Source organism: Alligator sinensis, unplaced genomic scaffold (assembly GCF_000455745.1).
Source record: "Alligator sinensis unplaced genomic scaffold, ASM45574v1 scaffold260_1, whole genome shotgun sequence".
Taxonomy (NCBI): domain Eukaryota; kingdom Metazoa; phylum Chordata; order Crocodylia; family Alligatoridae; genus Alligator; species Alligator sinensis.
The window spans coordinates 847854-870266 of record NW_005842431.1 but is presented as its reverse complement, the minus strand read 5'-3'; the positions used below and the strand labels follow the sequence as shown (position 1 = coordinate 870266).

Sequence of the window (22413 nt, the reverse complement as noted above, 5' to 3'; positions counted from 1 at the left end):
ACCTCACAGCATCCCCGAGCACCTGCTGATGAGCCCAGCCAAGACAGAGTACCCGAGAGCAGCGCTGGGGTGTGCACTCAGTCGCTCTACAGCAAACACATGGCCTAGCTTCTGTGATTTGCTGCACATGGATTAGGGGAGTGTGGCTGTGGCAAGCTTCACACCAGTGCTCCTGGCCTTAACATTGATGCTGTGCAGACCAGACCTCTGGAGGTCTCTTCCAGCCCTACTTCTCTGTGATTCTATGAAGAAAAGCTAAGCTGGATCTGTCAAAAGGATGAGCTTGACACTAGCTCCATGCCAGGTACCAAGAGACAAACCTTGCCCCAAAGAGCTCAGCTTAGGTAGACAAGGGTTAAGAGGGGACCCAGGGGTTGACAGGGGACCCTGTCAAGAATGATGGGGGATGGGGAGAGGGGGCTTCGATGGAGCGCCACCACCTAATGCCCCATGCTGCCGCTGTTCTGCCTCTTGCAGTGAGCTGGGTGGCGGAGCCGAGGCCAGTGCTGCTGGCCTCGGCTCGGCATCATTGCAGCGCTCCCCATGCTTGGAGCACTCTGATCGGCTGTTTCCGTCAGCCAATCAGAGCACGAATAAAGTGGTACAGACAGACAGACAGACGTAGGCTTTTATAATATTAGAATGCTCAAGAGATCCCAGGAAGAGGACCACACCCCCCACTACAGAGGAAGGCAAAAAACCCACGGTTCAAACCAGTCTGGGGGGAGACAACCAGCAAAGCCCAGAATCCCAAAGCGTGAAATGGGAGTTTCCTTTGCTACATCCAGCCTACGATTTCTTCCTCACTCTCCAGACATGCCAGGTCACCTGACCTCCTTAGCCAGGCCTTGCTCCCAACAGCCCCATTTCCAGCTGAGATCCCCTCACCCCCACCGCACCAAAGAAACCTAATGCACTAGGGGATGAAAGATCATGAACGTACCAGTGGGACCTTCCCATCAGGCCTGGCACACTGCTGTATCTGGGCCTCTGAGCCTCTGTAGATGATATCACACACAAGCCCCTGTAGGAAGAAAGGCACTGGTTAGCTCCAGCAGTGGACCCCCAGCCTTTGGAGAGTTTACACAGTTTCAAATTAAGTCAAGCATGGTGCAGGGGGGGGGCTAGGGCAGAGCTAATGGGTCCTTACACCTCAGAGGGTTGCTGGACTATAGCCCTAGATGGCCACTTCTCCATCTGACCTGTCAGAGATTGGCGTTCCCCACACACTCAAAGGCCTGAGGGCTGAGTGTGCACAGCTGGATCAGGAGTAGGTCCTGCCCAGAACAGAATCCTTATGCTGGTGGAGGGGAGCTGGCCACTAGGTAATTGCCTGCAGGGGAGAACAGACCCACTTGCCTCAGTCACTAGTGGGGTTGCTGGCTCAATTCCAGGCTGTGGCTTGACCTTCGTGCAGTGCTGCTCACATCCTGCTACCACATGAATACCTCAAAGAGGCACCACCCCAAAAATGGAATGAGGGCATCAGAAAGAAGATCTTGCTAGTCCAGTGTGGTTGCCTGGGCCTGGTATAAGAGCCGTATCACACAGTTCTCCAGACACCTGAAGGTTTGCTCTGTGCCTCCACTCCAGCTGGCTGGCTGCTAGCAGAGGTGCATTGATCCTGGTTGTTGGGGGCTGGCTATGTAGTGACCTAGCAGCAGACCATAGGCAGGTGAGTGACTGCCTTTGATTTGAAAGGCTCAGACAGGGGAGGGACAAGGCAAGACTACACAGGCAGAAAACTGTCTGGGAAAGCCCTGAACCGCCCCAACCTGCTGCGTCTCCCCCAATGGTGGGCACAGGGGGGTGTGATATGCTGGAGTCTCATGAGCAGGATAAGGGATGCTGCTCTGTAGAGCTTCCTGTTACCAAAGGGAATACAGCACGGGGGGCATACACAGAGACCCTTGGACAAGATGCAGTAGACCAAGTGCAACAGGTTTTGCATCCTCTTTGGTACAAATTGAACTTGCAAGTAGGCTCAGCAGAGAGCAGAGGCTCCAACAGGCCTCAGAGATCAAGGTAACTCCATAGCTGAGGGAACTCCTCCCCACTACAGTTTGTACTGATCCTCTGTGATCAGCAGAGAAGCCAGAATTGTTGGCCAGGCAAAGCTCCCCTGTGACAGCAAGGCCAGAGGGGCAGCAGCACACCCTCCTGGACAGGTTGCAGCCAAGAGAGGATCAAGTTGGCGCCACTGAGCCTTGAACTCTGTCCTAGGCCTCTCTTGTTCCTGACACTCCTGGCACCTCAGGGCTCCTGTAGATGTACAGGTAGCCTGCTCTGACATGCTGGAAATCCAGCATGCCAGAGTAGACTTGACTGATAAAGTCTGCTGGAGCACGGAAATTTACACATGACATGGAAAGCTGCCTGAGTGTATCAGCATCCCCGCATGTCCCCATGCTGAAAAAGTGGCAGCAGGGCACTTTGAAATAAAACACACTTGTTGAACTTTAGTTCAAAGCACCCATCATATTTTCAGTGTGGGAACACTGATACACATGTTGTGCAGGCACTTTTAACTAGTGCGGCTCGCTAATTAAAGTGCCCAGTGCTGCATCCCAGAGCACGTGTAAAAATGCTCTCAATTTTCAAATCTTAGCAAGAGATCTCCAAGTGAACTTCAATGACCAGACTGTGGCCTGAGCCATGCTCTGGGCTTAGCACTCCTATGAAGCTTCAGCCAATCACAAACCTGCTGTGTGGTGAGGTAGACTCCATGATTCCTGGCATACAAGACAGTCCCTGGAACGGAGATCACTTTGGCCCCCTGGAATCCATCCCAGTTGATCTCTGAGAGGGGGAAACAGTGCATGGCCTCAGAACTGTCAGGGACTGGTCCTGATCCTTTAGGAAGGGGGTGGGATCCCTTGTCAGGGGAGGATCCACTGAGAAGGACCTAATGTCCCTTGTACCAGGCTAACAGGGAGGTGCTGATAGGCTCCTACAGATGCAGCTCTCCACCCCCAATGCAACTACCAGTAATGGGAGCCAATCCCCGACTAGACCACCAAGAAGAGGCACACAGCACACCCTGAGCTAGTTCAACCCCTCCCCCTTCCCGTGCCAGTCCCCAGTGTCCCCAGCCAGCCCCAGTCCATTCCCTGCTGCCATGGTTCAAAGCCCTCCAAGCATCCCCTGCTTGGGAAGCCTGGTGGGGGGACAGCTCTGAGCCTCCACAGGCCCATCACCAGCTCTGACTTTGTGTCTCTGCCTGGCAAAGAATATCAAACAGAGAATGAAGTGTTGAGCCAAAGCATGTGGTCCACTGGGATCAGTGGCAGGCATGTGCTCATCCAAGTTTTTCTGCCTGCTCAAGAGCCTGGTGCAAGGGGATCCTCATATTTCTCTGAGCATCACATGGGTTTCAGATGCTCAAGTCAAGGAGATGCCATTGCACTGACTGTTCTGCAGGTCTACAATTGCTGAGGGAGAGATGGAACAATAATGGTCCCACTGGCTGCCACAGTGGCCTGGTGTCCCACAGGCAGGGCCGCATCTGCACTGGCAGTACTCATCAGGCTGCAAGACTGCAGGCTCCAAAGGAGGGGGAATGGCAAGCAGCAGGAAGGGCACTGAAGTTGGGCCTTGGTGGGGTTCACCAGAAGAAGCAGGCACATCCCACCCAAGCCCCAGGGCTGCCAGATTTCCCCTGCACAGGAGCAAATCCATATGCTGCATGGCCAACACAGAACCAGAAGACATCCTAGGCTTCCCACTCCCTGCTCCAGTAGGGCCTCCCCACCTCCTGCATGCCAGCTAATTCTACCCCCCAGGACAGGGCAACTGCTTACCTGGTGCTGAGGGAACAGTAAGAAGCATGTCTGTACTGCAGACCCACACTCCAGGCGGGGAGCCCTTGCACAGCTGCACAGGGAAGAGACACGCAACAAGGGGCAGGTGAGGACAGGACCACTGATATTTGGGTCCAAGCTGGACAGCTCAGGGTTGAAGTCAGCCAGTGCCATAGCACCCTGCAATCCATGCCCATCCTGCCTCAGCAGGGCTCCAGTCGACCTCTCTGTGTATCCTGAGGGAAAGGGTGCTCCTGGCCCTCTTGCAGTGGGGTAGCACAGGCAGAATGGAACTGGGTCCTGATATCAGAGCCTGTACATTAGTTACTGCTTGGCTTTCCTAACATCAGCGCTGGGGATGCCAAAGTTTTGCCTGCCTGACTGCGCTTCAGTTTTCAGGACACCCATCATCACTCCTCAGGGTGGCATGCATGACACGGAGCCGACTGCAGTGTGCCTACTGCCTTACAGTTGTGGGACAGTGAGCCCCAATGTGCAACATAGCCTGGTCAGGTGTGTAGCAGGAACAGTGCCTGCTGGGACCTCCTCCCATGGCCTCAGGAGGGTGCACTCCAGGGCCCCCTGACCTTGGGGAAGTTGAAACTCCTACCCCCTGCCCAGCTCACGCTGACCTGGTGGGTCATGGTCCAGAGAAGGCTGTCCAGGTTGCAGACCAGTGCTTCAGCTGGTGCACTGGGATCCTCCACAGGGAGGCAGGTGAAGGCCCGGCCACAGTCGTCAAAGGGGAAATCACGGCCCTGATGGAAGAGGGAGCCAAGTATGGGTATGTGGGAGAATGGCAACAGAAGTACAAGGCCCTGAGACAGCACCAGCCCCCAGATACTCTGGTCTATGGGGGCCCAAGGAAGGCCCTAGCTTCAGTCAGCCAGGAGGTAACTCTGCTTTTACCAGTACAACCACGGCCAGCTCATCAGCTCCCAAGCTTTCCCCCATGACCAAGAATCAGGTCTTTCATACTGAGGCTGTGACTGGTGGCTACATGCCTAGACAGACCCTGGACCTGCCCTGTAGCCATCTCTCCAATGTCCTGCCAGGATCCTTGCAGAGCTGTCAAACAGCATCAACACCTCTCTTGGCTCAGGGCAGTGTCCCTTGGAATAGATGCTCCCCTTTCTGCCCTGCATCTTCTCAGGGGGCCTAGGGATCCCCATCTGTCTGTCCATCTCCTTATCTACACTCAGGACTCAAAATCTTTCTTCTCTCAGGCTCCGCAGCCAGCCATCAGCCCCTTTATCTCCATCCTCACTACTTGACGGCAGGCAAGCAGCACGTGGCATGTGCCATTAATCAAATCCCAAATCCCTGCCTGCCAGTCAGTAACCCCTCTGCCCATGGACAGCTACAGTAGCCTGGGGCACATTCCCCCCTCCCTGCCATTGGAATCCTGCTGACTCCAGCCAGAGAGCTGTCAGCTTTAGTTAAATGTGCTGACACTCAAACTACTGGACCCATCAATCCTCCGAGCAGCTGACCTGGCCCCCAGCCCCATTTCCTAGCCACAGGGATCCAGTCCTGGCCTGCATGCTCAGGAGTTAGCACTGCATAGCTGGGCTGCAGCCAGTCAGACCCCATCCCCTGTAGCAAAGCCAAGGCTTGGAGCAGGCAAGTGGCTGGGAGCAGATGGGATTGGCACCAGGCCATCCTTGAACAACTCTGCAGCTTTAGGAGGCACAGGGTAAAGGGCACTTGATTTTAGCCCCAGAGCAAGACAGCTCCCCTGCCAGGCTGGCACAAGGCCTTGCATGAATAGGCTGTAATTTTTTGATGGAAGAGAGCTGATGCGGGGTGGGGAGATGCTGAACTGAGTCTCCCTGGGATTCACTCCCCACTGTAGGGCCTGCCTGCAACTAGACACTTGTTGTGTAGTGGCCCTTAACCATGGTGTCCATGGCCCCCCAGTGCAGACACATTCAGAGCAAGGGACTTGCCCTCTAGCTCTTCTCTTTAGAACTGGGCATCCCTTACTCAGTGCCAAGAGGGCTGAGCTTCTTGCCAGGAGCCTGATGGTGTAAGATCATCTGGTTTGCCCCATGGGAGAGAGAGGAATGAGACACCAGGTGGGGGCAAGAATGGGACCTGCGTATGGGGAGGTCTCAGATGGATGGCACTGCTCCTATACCCCAATATCAGCTTGGTGTTTGTGCCCACATTTAGAAGCCTGTAACCTCATGCAAGCTTCAGTGACAAGACAGTAAGCACTGTACCCACTACCATGGCAGGCCTGACCCCTACCTCTCTTCCCCACCAGCCCTAGGCAGCGCTCACCATGTGCAGGATGAGAATCCAGGCCTCCTGAAGGACATCAGAGGTGACAACCTGGAAGTGCACAAAGGGAGTCAGTCAGCGGAGGTGGATGATCTTGGAAGCTAGCCCTGATGCTGGCCTGAGCACAGGCTGCAGCAAACTTGACCCATGGGACAGCAAGTGCTATTTGCCCAGGATAGGTTGCACCAGCTTCAAGCAGTTTCATCACCAGTCACTAGTCAGCAACTCCTGCACCTCACATAAATGTCTCAGCTTTGGGCTGAGGGCACCCTGCCTTCCAGGCCTTGGAACCTGCTGTCTTTGCCACGAGGCCACCCAGCTGCAGAAGCCAGGGGCTAGGGGCCTGCACCAGGCAGGGAAGGCATATGGCAGAGGCACTGCCTTCTCTGCAGAGGCACTAAGCGGTTACTGCTGGGTGTTGCCAAATCTTGAGCACAGAGATAGCAGAGAGAATCATGATGGACTGCCAGGCTCACCCAGCACCTCATTTCTTCCCAAGAACCAGCGCGGCCTCCCCCATTCCCCATCATAGCACAGTGAAAGCAGACAGGAGTCATGAAGGGGGAGAATCAGAGGAAAAGGGCAACACTGCACTGAAGATATTCTGAGAATGAGATCAACTAGCCTAGGGCCACATCCCACAAGTCTCTGTATCCCCCTACAACTCCCTCCTTGGACCCTCCACCACAGCTCAGACTCTGGCAGGAGAAATTTCAAGTAGGCTTTGGGAGTGTACTGTGCTCATAAATGATAGTGCCTTGTGCCACGTACCTGATGGAGGGGGCAAGGGGGTGGGAATCTCTAGGGATGTCACAACAGCACTGAACTCATCCTCACCTCTCCCTCAGAAAGGCAGATGCCAAATCCATGGGTGGCCACCTTGCCACCAGTCCCAAGGCACCAACTAGCTGAGCCAGGCATGAGAGAGGGCTGATGGGGTGTGGCATGACCCTTAACCTCAGAGCCAGAACCACATAAGCAAGGGCAGATGGCCAGCCCATCCAGGAGGTCCACAGCAGATGCCCTGTATGAGCACCGCTACGATGTTGCCACAAGGCCTTGGGGCAGCCCCCAGAGCCTGTCCTACGGTGCCTACTCACTGTGTAGCCTGCTCTGGCACTCAGGTGCTCAGCTGCCACCAGCAGGGCATTGAGGGTGGCTCCGCCGCTGCCCACATGTGCCGTGGGGTCCTCAACAGTGAGTAGGATGGTGCGGGGGCCCAGGGCACCCCTCCTCTGGCGGATCTCCAGCTCTAGCAAACGAGAGGCAGGATTGTTTGGTTAGTGTGGAGAGCCCAGGCCAGGCAAGAGAGCAATGTGAGGCAACAGCAACATGGACCCCTTTGGGGTTCAGGGTGAGACTGAACCCCAGTATAAGCTGGAGGAACCTCTTGCTGCAAGGGAATGTCACATACAGCCTGCAATGTCTCCACAGATAGAGGAAGGGAAAAACCTCAGTGTGTGGGAGGTTTGGGCAGGGAGATGCCCTAAGCATTGTCCTCTCCTTGTGCTGCACAGGTCAGTCACAATCAGGGCCAGGGCTGCTGGATATTCTGGCATCCACAGCGACTCATCCCTGTGTGCCTGGGTGCACCTCTAATGCCAAGACCCATTTACCCCTGCCAGTACCTGAGTGCAGCCAGGCACGAGCCTGTGTCCAGTTAAGGTTGGCTCTGGGGCCTGACCTTTCAGCTAAAGAGCCAATGGTTGTTTACAGGCCACCAGAAGCTAGATTCAGCTCCCTGGTGAAGGTGGCACTGAGCAGGACCCAAGTTGGCATGGCTGATTTCTGCATCACAGGGAGCAAGCATCTTGCTCCCACAAGGCAGCTTGGCTCCCATTCATAGAGAACAGCTCCCAGGCAAGCAGGTCTTGTTCATGGAATGAACCCAAGCTCTGCCTGTTACACCTGGATCTTCCACATGCGGTAAGGCACCAGTGCTCCCTGCCAGAGTTCAAACATGGTCCCATTTTGCCTAGCAACTGGGCCCCAGACAGGCTGGATGCCCAAAATTATGTACAATCCAAAGCCTTATTCCAAGTTTTAATCAAAAACTGGTCCCACTCAGACAGCTGGGCCTAACTCCACCAGTGCCAGGCTTAGCCCTGATTGCTCATGGGGATTCTCAGCATCCCAGCCCTGGCAGCACCATAAAACTCCTTCCTTTGGGGCTCTGCAGCATGCCAGGGACTGAGGTTTAATCTCAGGAGGTATCTGAAGTTCCTTGCCCTGCTGGCAGGAATCAGACCCCTGCTCACATGTCCAGGGCTCAAGCCCTGGCAAGGATAGCCTAGAAGTTTGGAGAGGGCAGGGGAGTGGATCAGAGAGGATGGGAGAAGCTGGAGGAAAATTGCCACTTCAGCCTTTTTCCCCTGCAGCCATTTGCTACTTCTCCTTGGCTGGAATCCACCTGTGCACTCAGCACCCTCTCTGCCAGGCTTTGACCTCTCCTGGCCTCTCATCAATTCCCCATCAGGCTGCAGCACAAGTCCTCTAGCCTGTTTCTGCTGCTTCAGGCACTTTGACTCTGCAGCCTCAGGTAAATATGAGGAAAAGGCCCCAGGGGCCATCACCATGCTCTCCTGGGCAGAATGCCAGCTAGGCCTGCATCCCTGCCCAAAGCACTGGGTCCCCTCCTCTAGTCCAGATTGCAGCATGATGCCACAGGGCATCAGAGAGCATAAACATTGTGCTCTGGAAAGTGGAGGAGATAATGGAAAGTGAAAAGAGCAGGAAGAGCCAGCCTGATGCTTTGACATGCTCCTAGAGTTCAACCCAAGCCCTTGGCAGCAGCCTCTGTGGTGGGCAATGCCTCCTGCCGCTCTCTAGCCACTTCCTCTGACCAGCTGAAGGTGTACAGGCATCTCCTGAGAAAGCCAGACTCAGCCCTCCTAACAGGAGGGAGGTGAGAGGGAAGATATGGGGAAGCTTCCTGGGTGTGAAAGGCATGATGTGGCCATGAACGCACCAGACAACGGGCTGGGAGTTGTGAGACAGTATCTGCATTAGTTCTGCAGAAAGTAAAGGTCCCTCAGAACTTCATTCCTCCCGGTCACAGCTGGGCCTGGCTCCCTCAGCTCTACTGCCACAAAGAGCTTCAGAGACAGCAGAGCTCCCTTGTGGACCAGCCGCAGGCCTACATGCCTGCTATTACCGCTCGGAGAGGTGGAGCTCTAGGACACAGAAGCCGGAGGGCTGCAGTGCTCCTGGCTGTTCTCAGCTGCAAATGACTCCTAAGAAGTTGGGGAGGGTATTAGAGCATGAGCTCCAACACCAACACCGGTCCCACCTAGACTCACACCTAACCTACAGCCCTGAGAACATCAGAGAGGAAAGGAGCAGAGGTGCAGTGAAGTAATGTTGGGAACAGGGCTAGATTACAGCGGCTGCAGGTCAGGACTTTTCAGCCTCTGCAAGAGAAGGTTGAGAGGCGACCTTGTGGCTGCCTATAAGTTCATCACGGGGGCACAGAAGGGAATTGGTGAGGTTTTATTCACCAAGGCGCCCCCGGGGGTTACAAGAAATAATGGCCACAAGCTAGCAGAGAGCAGATTTAGACTGGACATTAGGAAGAACTTCTTCACAGTTAGAGTGGCCAAGGTCTGGAACGGGCTCCCAAGGGAGGTGGTGCTCTCCCCTACCCTGGGGGTCTTCAAAAGAAGGTTAGATAGGCATCTAGCTGGGGTCATCTAGACCCAGCACTCTTTCCTGCATATGCAGGGGGTCGGACTCGATGATCTATTGAGGTCCCTTCCGACCCTAACATCTATGAATCTATGACTGAGGGGCAGTGTCAGCGCTGGTGTTAGCAGAAGGTCAGGCTTCAGGAGCTGTGTAGGGCTGTAGGAAACCTGTAGAGAAATATGCCTCTGGCCAGTGCTGTTTGTTCCTCACTAGCCTCAAATGCATCCAGAGATTTGCAAATAGCAATGACAGTTAGGAACCAGCCCCCATCCCTAATGCCTCCCCATTAACAGGGGGCCCCATGGCATGAGGCACAGTACTTGCCTTTCTGGAATGCACAGACACTGTCCTTGTGCTGGCAGGTCAGGACAATGACAGTCCACTCCACTGTTTTTGGTGCCATCCATGCACACTGGATCTTGCTGACTGGATACTGCTGGGTCTGCAAGGAAGAAGCAGCCTTTTCATGCCTGCCAGACTTCCACACCATACCCTAAGGAAGGGTCAAACTACCTGGCTCTCAGTGGACCGGTACCACCACTTCACAGTGCCACAATTGCTGAGCCATTGCTATGCAACATCACAGTACCCTGGTGCTACAGCTCAGCAGGGAGCATCTCCCTATGGATATCTCAGGACACTTTGGGCAGGCAATGTTAACCCCACTGGAATCAGGACTGTCCTGTGAAATCAGAATGAGGGAAGCTCAGATTCTTCCCAGGTTGTTACTCTGTAAACCATAGGAGGGTTTTTGTTGTGCTAGTGTGAAACTATTAAAGGAATTGTCTCTTCACCCAGAAGGGGCAAGTCTTGCTAGTGCTGATGCTAAACTCCTGTGGAATTCAAAGGGACTGGGAGTTAGTCTTTTGCACGTGCAGGACAGGGCCTTAAATTTGGCAACCCACTCATTCCCTGGTGGGTTTCTTCCACAAACATAGCCCCAGCCCTTATGTGCAGGACCTCAATATGAGACCCATCCCCCTTGGGAAGTACTTTTCACTGACAGATCTCACAGCTCAGCACTGCACCCTTGCTGGCAGTGGGTAGCAGCACCCTTTCCTGAGGACAGTTTTCAGGGCAATGCCCTTTTCTGCAGAGATGGACAGGAAAGGGTGTGACAGGCAGCCAAGGCCTGCTGAATTAGCTGTGCAGTGGGTGTGGGAGCAGAGGTTGTGAACAGACTTTCACCAAATGCAGGAGGACGTGATCAATGGACTGTTATCCTTGGCCTCACTCAGAGGGTATCGCACAGAATTAGGGAACAGAAGAGAAAGAAGGATTTAAGAGCTGTGATAAAAATAAGAGCTGACAGGACCTCTACCAAGCCTGAAGGTCAGTGTTATACATCAACAGAGAAGGCCAAGGCTCATCCCCTTAATTGGGATTCCTTCCAGGAGAGTGCTGAAGAGATCAGGCACAAAAGGAGACCTCCTTCTGGTGTCACCTCACAGGACCCCTGTAGATTAGTGGCTGGCCAGAGCCTAGCTTCCATCCACTAACACTGCACAGACTAATCCTGCCCCACCATCTCTGCCAGTCACCCGGACCCATTCCACAGGTATACCACGAGTTTGAATTGAGGGTCTCTGGGTTCCCACAGACAATTGCTGCTGTACACCTCCATTGGCACTATGGGTCTGAAGGGGCACTGGCAAAGCACAGTTGCTGGGGTCCATATACCTGAGGAACCAAGCTGAGATCCACTCTGCCTCTGTGGAAACTGAAGCGTATTAGAGCAGCTCTTTATTCCAGGCAGCTGAATGGACTGTAGGAGCATTCTGCCCATCTGACCATTCTGCCCCAGCACTGGACTAGGTTCTCCCAAGCTGCTGGGTTCCCAGGGACAGGATCCCACCTCACCAACTGCTATCCCAGATAGCAGCTCTGTTGGCCAATTTTACAGGGAGAATAAGGACTAAATGGCAAGCTGTACTCTCTCTACTCCCATGCCTAGAAGGGGACCCAGGGTCCAGGCTTGGATACAGTGATAGTAGATCATGAAGCCATCCATGTCTTCCCAGACCAAGTATTGCCCAGGCAGCTCCCCTACTCACCCTTATGCCCTGCACTACCAAGGAGGAAAGCATATTGTTCCATCCTGTCACAGAGCACAGTGGTGCCCTGTTCCTGAAGAGGGGAAAACTGCTAGGGAGGGAGCCCTAGCAGTGATTAAGGAGCCCAGCTGTGGGTTGCCAGGGCAACCAATGAAGGCCAGCTGACTGGAAGGGGCCGGGCCTGGCTCCCTTTATAAACCCAAGAAGCAGCCAGAGAGGCAGGAGCTCCTGGAGTAATGATGTGAGAATTGCAGGTACAGCTTGACCTGAGTTGAGCAATGTTGTTATAGCCAGGAGGCTCAAATTTGTGTTTGCTGCTTGTTAAAACTGGTGGTTTGGGTGAGGCTATAAGGGGATGGAGGAGGCCTTGTAGGGGACTCCCAATGGAGTGTGAGGGCCCCAGCGCCAGTGGGTGCAGCACAAGGGGTGCATAGACCCCAGCCCCAGAGAGGGGTGTTTGAGAAGCCCTAGTGTGGGCATGGTGAGCCCCCGAGAGGGGAGTGCTACTGAAAAGCCCTGTGTGGGTGTGGTGAGCCCCAGAAAGGGGGTGGCATGATTGAGAAGCCCAGGTTGGGCATGGAGAGCCCCAGAAAGGGGGCAACATTATTTGAAAGCCCAAGTTGGGCACGGTGAGCCCCAGAGAGGGCGGCAGCATTATTGAGGAGCCCAAGTGTGGGCACTGGGAGCCCCAGAAAGGGGGCCACATTATTGGGAAGCCCAAGTTGGGCACCGTGAGACTCAGATAGGGGGCAGCCTTATTGAGGAGCCCAAGTGGGGGCACTGGGAGCCCCTGATAGGGGGGGCCCACATTATTGGGAAGCCCAAGTTGGGCACGGCAAGCCCCAGAAAGGGGGCCGCATTATTGGGAAGCCCAAGTTGGGCACGGCAAGCCCCAGAAAGGGGGCTGCATTATTGGGAAGCCCAAGTGTGGGCACTGGGAGCCCCTGATAGGGGGCTGCATCATTGGGAAGCCCAAGTTGGGCACAGAAAGCCCCAGGAGGGGGCAGCATTGTAGATAAGGCCCCAGAGAAGAGGGCACAGAGCAAGAGAGGGCCAGAGGGAGCATGCATTAAAGGAAGGAGGGCCCAGGGAGGACAGGAAGGGCCAGAGGAGTGATAGGAGTGAGATGACGGTGATTCCATCGGCGAGGTGTGGACTGCGGTGTAGGGGAGGAAACGGAGCCGCAGATAGCACCCCCTTGGGGGGGGCAGTATTAGGGCAGCTTCCTGCTAATTAATACTAATTAATCAATTAAGATCAAGGCATGGCAGGCAGTTGCCCCAGAGACAGGTGTGTGGGCCACATTAAGGGTGGCCCAGAGTGATGACCTGTCACACATTCCCTTTGCCACTTTCATACCAAACCACAGGTGCAGGCCAGCCAGGGTCAGCTGTACCAGTGGCTTATGTTGTATGAAACCTCACTGGGGATCCAGTCTAGGATTCACTAGGCAACAGTCTCTAGGAAGCAACACATACAGCAAGGTAAAAAGTGTCTCTGACACTTACCTGGTGGGCCCAGGGCCAGGTCAGAACCCTTCATAGGGGGCTTTCTGACTCAATTCACAGAGAAACCCCATGGGGACAGCACATGCATTCACTGAAATCCTATCACAAACCACATGGTATGTGTGTCTCTCCCCGTCCCTCCCCATAACACCTAAACAACCAGTCTCTTCACTGACAGTGCATGAGTTCAGTCAGGAACAAAGGGGCATATCTCCAGCTTATTTGGGCATCAGTGGGAGCTGAAAACCTTTCACGAGGTATCACCATCACTTGGGTCTGGGACCAAGAAAACCTCTGTGCTCTGCTGCTGGTGAGAAGGGCTGGAGGGGGCAGGTGAGCTACCACTAGACAGGGCTATTTTTGGTTCCTGACGGCCATTAGCCAGATAAACCATATTGAAGAAGGAGAGCTGCCGGGGACAGAGATCCTCAAATGCTTTTACACAAGGTCAGCTCTGCAAGCAGTGGTCTGGAGATGCAGCACAAAAGAAGCTATTCTGGGGGCAACTGGCTCTTAGGGAACCAGTGAATAGTGCTGCCAACTGGACACTGCATGACTGGCTCAGCTGGGGTAGGGGAGGGGATCTGTTAAATCTGAACAGAAAGTGGGTTGGGAGCTCCAATAAATAAGACTATAATAAATAACATAGGAGCCTGGAACAGCTCAAAAGGATAACAGCCCAGCCCTTCATCTCAAGGACATGGGTTTGTCGGCTTGAGTCAGAGACCAGAAGCCATTACCATCTGATGGCAGCTTGTGAGCTGAGTTGGCCTCTGCACATCCGAATCATCATCCATCAGGCATGTCCTCTCTGCAGAGAAGACAAGAATGGACACGGGGGGCCTGGAGAAAGGGTGCTCTTTTCTATGCTGAAAAAAGACCATTGCTGACGATAGATACAGCTAATCCAGTGTAGAACACAGCTGAGCTGCAAGCTCATCCAAAGACAGACCACATTTACCACTGGTTAAAACATGCTCTGAGATTTTAAGTACCTCACTGGGACAAAACAGCAGAATCCCACTCCCTGCTTTGAAGTGAAGGAGAAAAATTGCAGGAGGGGCGGAGGGGGAACCCGCCATGGATTGTGCAATGTTCTTCAAAGGCCAAACTTTGATTATTTTATATCACTGGATTAACTTGTAAATTCTCAGACAATCCATCTGTAGTTGGAGCAAGCACTCCAATTTCAAGGAGGGTGTGTTCTTTATACAGAGCAAGGTAGTTCAGTCCCTGCTTTAAGTGCAAAATTCAGCTGAATCTTAACTACTCGGCTTCAGCCTCTTTAACAAGGTTTGCTCCTGCTTTCATTACTGGTGAGAGGAAAATTCCCAGCAATCGCTCAAAACCATCTAAAGCTGCACCTCAGAAAAGCTGTATGATAGCCTCACTGCAGATGGTGATACTTCTTTGATGGGCCCTCTTGTAAGCAGGAGTACACAGAGTCTTTGTCTACATGCAAAAATGGTGCCACCTTCCACCCCTCCCCAGGGTAGATGCAGTTATATTAGTATAAAGGAGTTCTTACTGGCCTAGCTATTTCCATATGGGAAAAAGAATAAATTATACTGGTCTAAGATAGACAGGTTTAAGAGTATAAAGTTATTTAACAGTGTATAAAAAATATACTGATGCAAAATCTGTATGTAAACTAGCTGTAAGTATAATTCCCCTCCCCACCCCCCCGCCCAATGGTGTAGAAAATGTCTTCATGTTTTTTTCTTCCATTCTCCTACTTTGTCTCATCTATTCAGCCCGTGAGCTGTTCAAGACGTGAAGCATATCTCAGGTGTGGTCTGTATTACAGAGTTTTGCTATCATGGCTACATCAGCTCACAATGCAAAAAGCTCATGCTCTTTATCCAGTGTAGCTCTAACAGTAAAACCTCTAGTCTGGACACAGTTACAGGAGCAGGACAAGGCTTCTGCTGGCTTTGCATCTGAAAAAGTGAACTTGGGCTCATGAAAGCTTGTGCTCTCTCTTATATATCCTGTTTAGTTAGTCTATAAAGGTGCATATCTACCCTGACTTCAGAGTAATGCAGCTAACTACTTCTCTTAACTAAGTTTCAGTCAAAAGTCTTTCTCCTGACATATGGTGTGTCTTCACTAAGAAGCACTTGTCAGCACAGCCAGGCATTAAGATTTTAACCAAATCACTTTACTCCAGAAACTGGGCCTTGAAGACCACCCTCCCCCAAACCCTACAAACTAAGTTTAAGCCAAAAACAAATTATTGGTCTTAACAGAGGTATACACTTGATATGCTCTAGCTTGTCTTATACACAGGACCAGATGATCTAAAGGTTTATTTTGGCTTTAAATTCTACAAATTTATGAACCATCAGGAGGAAGTTGGCATCTCTGTAGTCAGGATCTCCTTGAAGGACTGAGCCTTGTTCATAGCCTCATAGGCATCCTTCTGCTGGAGATGGAAGGATAAGATAGCTGCCCTACTTCTGGTGGCCTTCTCCTTGACATGCTGTTGCTGCAAGAAGCAAAGCATTCATTTTCATCATCAAATGCTGATAAACTGAACTAGCAGGCCAAGCCTTATAACACAGGCACTTAAATTTCACCCAGCTAAGGAGCACTCTTGCAGCGTTCCAGGAGCCTGGTAAGGAAGCAGACAGTCCCAAGCTTCCTCGGTAACAGTGGTTTTCAAACTTCCTAAAGTCATGGAACCCTTAGATGTTAGGGTCGGAAGGGACCTCAATAGATCATCGAGTCCGACCCCCTGCATAGGCAGGAAAGTGTGCTGGGTTCAAATGACCCCAGCCAGATGCCTATCTAACCTCCTCCTGAAGACCCCCAGGGCAGGGGAGAGCACCACCTCCCTTGGGAGCCCATTCCAGATTTTGGCCACTCTAACTGTGAAGAAGTTCTTCCTAATGTCCAGTCTAAATCTGCTCTGCTTATGGAGGCTGAAGAGTTCCAGGTGCCCTAGTCTCTCCTCGTAGGGTTTGGCCTGCAAGCCCTTAACCATATGAGTGGCCCTTCTATGGACCCTATCCAGGTTATCCACATCCCTCTTGAAGTGTGGCGCCCAAAACTGGATGCAGTACTCCAACTGCGGTCTGACCAGTGCCCAATAGAGGGGAAGTATCACTTCCTTGGTTCTGTTTGTCATGCACCTGCTGATGCATGATAAAGTGCAGTTAGCTTTGCCAATGACTTCTCATCACACTGATGACTCATGTTCATCTTGGAGTCCACTAGGACTCTGAGATCCCTTTCCGTTTCTGTGCTGCCAAGTAGGTCGTTTCCTAGGCAGTAGGTGTGCTGGACATTTTTCCTCCCTAGGTGCAGTACTTTGCATTTCTCCTTGTTAAATAGTATTCTATTGTTTTCTGCCCACTTGTCCAACCTGTCCAGGTCTGCCTGTAGTTGTTCCCTGCCCTCCGGTGTGTCCACTTCTCCCCACAGTTTTGTGTCATCTGCAAACTTGGACAGAGTACACTTCACTCCCTCGTCCAAGTCACTGATGAATACATTGAAGAGCATCAGTCCACGGACCAAGCCCTGCGGGACCCCACTGCCCACGTCCTTCCAGGTCAATACTGACCCATCCACCACCATTCTCTGGGTATGTCTCTCTAGCCAATTTGCCACCCACCAGACTGTGTAATCATCCAAGTCACAGCCTCTTAATTTGTTCACCAGTATGGCATTTTCATAGCACTTCTGTTGCTGCAGAACCCCTACCCTATCTGTAAAACTGATATGGAGCCTGGTGACCCAATTCAGAAATGGCTCTGCATCCTCTCCCAACCTACTCTGCGATAATTCCCAATCTCTTTGCAGAACCCCTGATGATCTACAGCTTGAAAACCAAACTATGTACTATGCTTTGTAACATGGGTGGGAGTGCAACTAGCACAAAGCAGCTGCTTGGATCAAGATAGGAAATTACATAAAAGGCTAGCTAGTCTCCAGCTGCTTGAATCAAACCTGGGACATGTGGTCTTCATGGGTTGGCTACAAATGGAGACCTATACACTGTGACATGTAGTCCGTGTAGGCTGGAGACTTAGCAGAAAATGAAGCATGGTGTAAGACTACACATAATCTCAGCCCCTGCTTCTCTACTGAAGATGAGGGTAACTGCAAACTACATGAGCATTCACAGCTCACATTTCAGGGATCCCAAGACACTGATGCTATGAGAAGCTAGAGAGACTCACCAAATCTATCCCTGTAACAGTACTAGTGGATACACTTGCTATTTGAAGGCAGGTGAGATAATGCCTTTTCTGTCTGGTTTCCAGGAGAAAACTCTTTTCCTGTTGCTTCAGTAGGAATGCCAGACATTAACTGAAAGTTCATGATTCCATCCGTCAACAGTGACTCTGGTTTTTTCCCCTGCCGATAACCTGGTGACCAACTGGCACAACTCTCTTGTAGATTTCCCAGTAGGGAAGCATGTCTCTTGCAACCTGTGTGAATGCAAGTGTCAATATCACAGGTAGAAGAAAGTAAATGGCCACTTGATTGATCTTTTTTTTTTTTTTTTAAATAAAAGATGGGAGTCTGATTTTTCTTGAAATATCTGAGCTACACAGTAATTCTACCTACAGAAAGTAATTCCACCTACCTTCTTATTTTTACTGCTGCTAATGTCATACTATCTAGGTGTCAAGGACTAGAGTTAAAAAGTCACAGCATGATTGGATCTCTTCAGTTAGAGCTGAAGAAGTGGAAAAGTACAACAGAGACACTAGACACTGAAATGCAGACATATGGCTTGACACACAGATCAACTACAACTGGCACATGGCTTACCAAACAGCAAGCAGGAGCAGGATTGCCAATCCCAGTGCTCATATATCCTCAACACAGTTTCTAAGAGCCATGAGCATGCTTTAAAAACACGAGATTTAAAAGGTAAACAAATTAGTCCTTCTTGAATCTTTGGATGTGTTCAGATGATATTTTTCAAGCTTTTCTTCACAACCACAGAACAACTAAAAACATGTCTCCTATTCACATGACTGCAGGAGCCAGTGCTACCACAGGTCCTTGGCTAGTATGAAAAGTTTAGTAGAGCCAGATAATTATTGGAGAAGTTACATGCAAAGTCTAATAAGGTTTTATGAGCTTTGGCTTGTTTCTCCTCTTAGAAAGTGTCCAAAGAATTTTTCTCCAAGGCTAAGAATTCTCTCAGTAAGCCCCACAAAGTTTGAAGACTTTACACAGGTCAATAGATCAGATTTAATCTGTGACAACCTTGGAAGTATTTGACTGCACATTTTGTGGGAAACTGTTCACAAGATGCATTTAATTTTTTGTCCATCAAACCCCAAGGTTTTCATCTCAACAATCCACTGCCCTTTACTTCCTTTCTTCTGGGTTTCCCAGATGCAACTACATCCACCTTCCTATGAAGGATTCTGGATGGAGCAATCTAATAAGAAACTTCCTACAAGTAGTATTAGCATTAGAAATAAGGGACAATCAAAACACATATTAATACACTGAAATAGACACCTCAGAATTAAAAAAAAAAAAAAAAAAAAGAAGAAAATATGCAAGCAAGAGAAAAGGGCACAACACTGAATTATGAGGCCGGAGACCAGAATAACTCAGCTCCCCTGCTCCCTCCTGTCATATTGAATGAAATAGTTTGAATGTTTGTAATGGTTGCCCATTAGCCAGTTTCAGGAAGAAGATAAGATTTATCTCCTTATCTAGGTCATTGTTTTGGAGTACGTGTGGAAGATCCAGACTTTGCTCAAAGTTTTAACTTTTGAATTTTATCTTTAGAAGTCTTTAACAAAGAGAACCTAACAATGATCCTTAAAGCAAATATCCTGAGTTCCGAGAGATCAAACCCTAGAGCCTTTTGACAAGATTGGAAAGAAAAGGTCACTTGCAGTGATATGGAAGTTCCCCAAAAGTAATTAAAATGATCAACAAAAGAAACTAATTACTAAGCGAAAGAATCTGTAAAGTAAGATCCGAGCCCAAATTTGGGGGTAATGACAGGTTTGAGTAGGAGTGGCCCAGGACGGCAGCTCACTCAATAAAAACTGTAACCTACTGTCCCAATTTGGAGGTGACTATACTTGCAGAACAACGAAGGAAGAATCGCAAGTGTAGGCTGGATCAGACTGATCACCTGAACCACCCTCTCCGTGAACACGAATCTCTTAGTTCATGCTGAAGCCGCGGAGCGCCCAAAAGGGACTGGAGGAAGGCGACTTAGTCCTATCAGTACTGAGGCGAGCCCATTGAACTGTACTACTGAGGCCAACCCATTAAATTGTACTACTGAGGAATGAAACCATATCTAGGTGTTTGGCTTCTCGGAATTCTAGGATTGTAAATATATCATGAAAAATAATAGTACTGATTCAAATTTAACTTTTAGTTGTAATTGTAGTTGTTTTTGTAATACTAATTCTTATAGCATTGTTTGGGAAGGAAGTGCATTTGGAGCATTGTTTCTGATATATGTAATTATTGTGTTCTTAATGTTTGTGGTATTTCTTAAAGCTAAGCAGTGTTATATGCGTAGCAAAGAATTTTAAAATAAAATTGTGTTGTATGAATTAAGTGTGTAATCATTGTGAAATCGTGCAAGTAGCTAACTACTTCCCCCAGCCAGTGCATCAAAACGAATCAGTAAATTGCGTGGGATTTTCTCTATTCCATAACCCACTAGAGACACCTCCCCATCCCTGACAAACATTCAAAGCCCAGGAAGGTCTAGATCTGGAAACAAAAGCATAATCCAAAACTCTGGCAACTGCTGCTTTATGAATATGCTGCAGACAGACAGGTTGTTGGCACTCAAAGTGCTGGCCCAGTCTCAAAATCACTGCATCCCAAAATGCCACAGACAAAATTTATGCATGGGCATCAAAATTACCTGTAATCACTTTTCTCACTGTCCCTCTAGATGGCTTTGACCATGACAGTGTTGCTGTACGTCAATAAACAAAGTACAGCCCATGAACAAACGTGCCTATCAGAAGTCTGAACCGTGGCTGTAACACAGAAGGAGCAGCAGCAAATATCATGTTTCATGACCAAGAAGATTGAGACACCCTCGCCAATCAACTCAGCAACTTGCTCTTAGGTCTTTATACTCCGATCCGTTTCTTACTAGCTCCATGAGAAGCAGAACAACTGCCCCAGACATCTTTCTCACATTATAGAGTTGGAGTGGGATTTAAGAAGTACTGTTAAAGTAAAAAAGGCCAAAGGCAGCAACAAAACTCCAGCTGCAGCTACGTCCTCGGGCTGGGTGAGGGCAACAGCTTCCTTTTGTGAGGCATGCTCCACTCTTCTGTCCGTTCCACAGCTGCACAGCAGCAGCCCAGCCTGCTTCTATGATTGACTCCTCCCCAGAGTCCTATTCATACCCTCTGCTCCATCAACTCTGACCTCTTTCAGGAAGCAGCTTCTTCAGAACAGGTATTAAACACTCCCAGCTGGAATTTCCACAGTACCTTCCTAAGGGCCTCCAATGCACATTCCCTTAAGCCTCACAATATCCCTGCTGCACTAAGCAGGGCTAGGTGACTTCCCCAAGATCAAACAAACATTAAGCTCCAAAGCACAAGGGAGCACCTGCCTTCTGGGCACCCCTCTGTAGATCAGGTTCCCAGCCAGTCACAGTTTGTTTGCTTTCTCGGTGCTTAAGGAGCACCTACTTTAAATTCTGCCTCTCCTGGCTCATTGCTTTCATATCCCCTCATAACTGAACAGGTCTTGTGAGATACCACTGACTGATGCCTTTCAAGATTGTACTGGACCCTGGAGCAAACTCCACACAGCAGAGATGAACATCATCAACATGACTAATATTTCCCCAACATCAGACCACTATCCCTCCTACAAAGGCAAAAATCACAGCTGTATTGACCTCAATGAAAGTAGGATCTTACCTAGTATAACTGTCTACACAGTGAAATGTACCATCCAGACCAAGACTGTATCTTGCAGTTTTTTTGCTGTGGTTCCAATAGGAGCCAGAATGAGCCACCCAGTAAGACTTCTGCTTCTCTGATGCTCTTGTTGGATGTTGGGGAGATGTTGGTTTTTATTTCCTGTGATACAAAAGCACCCTTCAATTTACTAAAATCCTAGAACTGCTTCAACCAAGCAGTGGGTAAAGCAGCACCAGCTGACTGAACTCACTTGGCTTTTCAAATAGCCTTCATAAATGCCATACACAGCACGTCTGACTTTAGGGGGGACAACCATGTACCAAAGGAAAACATTTCATATGGCATTTTACTGAAGATATCCAAAGTCAAGATGGTGAATATACCCAATGGAAGATGAGGGCTAGCACATCCTGGACAGCTACCCACAATCACTTAAGATTCATCTTCAGCATACAGCAGTTCAGAAGAGGCCTCTTCTGACTATAATTCAAGGGAAAGCCCATTGGAACACTCCTCAAAGTGGATTTTAACTCCTGATTCGTGGTAAATAAAATTGTCTAGGTACAAATGAAGGGAGAAACTTCCTGAGGAGAATCTTTCACTAAGGTCTAAGCAAGATACATAACTTTTAAGGTCACGAAAGAGGAAGGAGGCCATATCTGTGCTTAAAACAAGTACCTGTCCTGTGGTGGTAAGTGTCTGCATGTCCACACGAACATGCTAAAGCAGGCTGCTCCACCCTGGCCCACAGGCCCAATGCTGCCCGAGGAACCAGGGTGTCCAGCCAACAGGGCTCCCCACGGGCTGGGAAGGCTGGCAGTGGGGGAGCAGTGCCAATTAGCGCTGCCACCTTCCCCGGTGCCAAGTCCCCAAGCCCTGCGGGGCCAGGCCTCGCCCGTCTGCATGTCCACACGAACATGCTAAAGCAGGCTGCTCCACCCTGGCCCACAGGCCCAATGCTGCCCGAGGAACCAGGGTGTCCAGCCAACAGGGCTCCCCACGGGCTGGGAAGGCTGGCAGTGGGGGAGCAGTGCCAATTAGCGCTGCCACCTTCCCCGGTGCCAAGTCCCCAAGCCCTGCGGGGCCAGGCCTCGCCCACCCGCCTCCCCGCACGGCGGGACCGGGCCACATGCCGCTCCCCTCCGCACCCGCTCGGCCGGGCCTGGCGGGGGGGGCGAGCCGGGGG

General features: G+C 50.8%; 1 protein-coding gene across 7 annotated transcripts in view; it reads right to left on the bottom strand.

Annotated features, from left to right (window-relative positions):
* FUK (fucokinase) overlaps positions 1-22105 on the bottom strand; it is a 40626-nt gene extending 18521 nt beyond the window's left edge. For 5 of the 7 annotated variants that reach the window (XR_003095631.1, XM_006030239.3, XM_025211800.1 and 2 more), the window contains exons 1-9: positions 21906-22105; positions 21225-21386; positions 10095-10212; positions 7187-7338; positions 6087-6137; positions 4433-4558; positions 3801-3873; positions 2702-2799; positions 944-1024 (exon numbers count right to left, since the gene is read on the bottom strand). Coding sequence is in view for 6 of the 7 variants with exons in the window: in XM_006030239.3 (XP_006030301.1) it covers positions 944-1024; positions 2702-2799; positions 3801-3873; positions 4433-4558; positions 6087-6137; positions 7187-7338; positions 10095-10173 (660 nt within the window). In the remaining variant the exon portion in view is untranslated. Of the gene's footprint in view, positions 1-943; positions 1025-2701; positions 2800-3800; positions 3874-4432; positions 4559-6086; positions 6138-6923; positions 7104-7186; positions 7339-10094; positions 10213-21224; positions 21387-21477; positions 21835-21905 lie in introns of those variants that run through there. The other 2 variants (XM_014523014.2, XM_025211801.1) reach the window with 2 other exon arrangements.
* Positions 22106-22413: the final 308 nt, after the last annotated feature.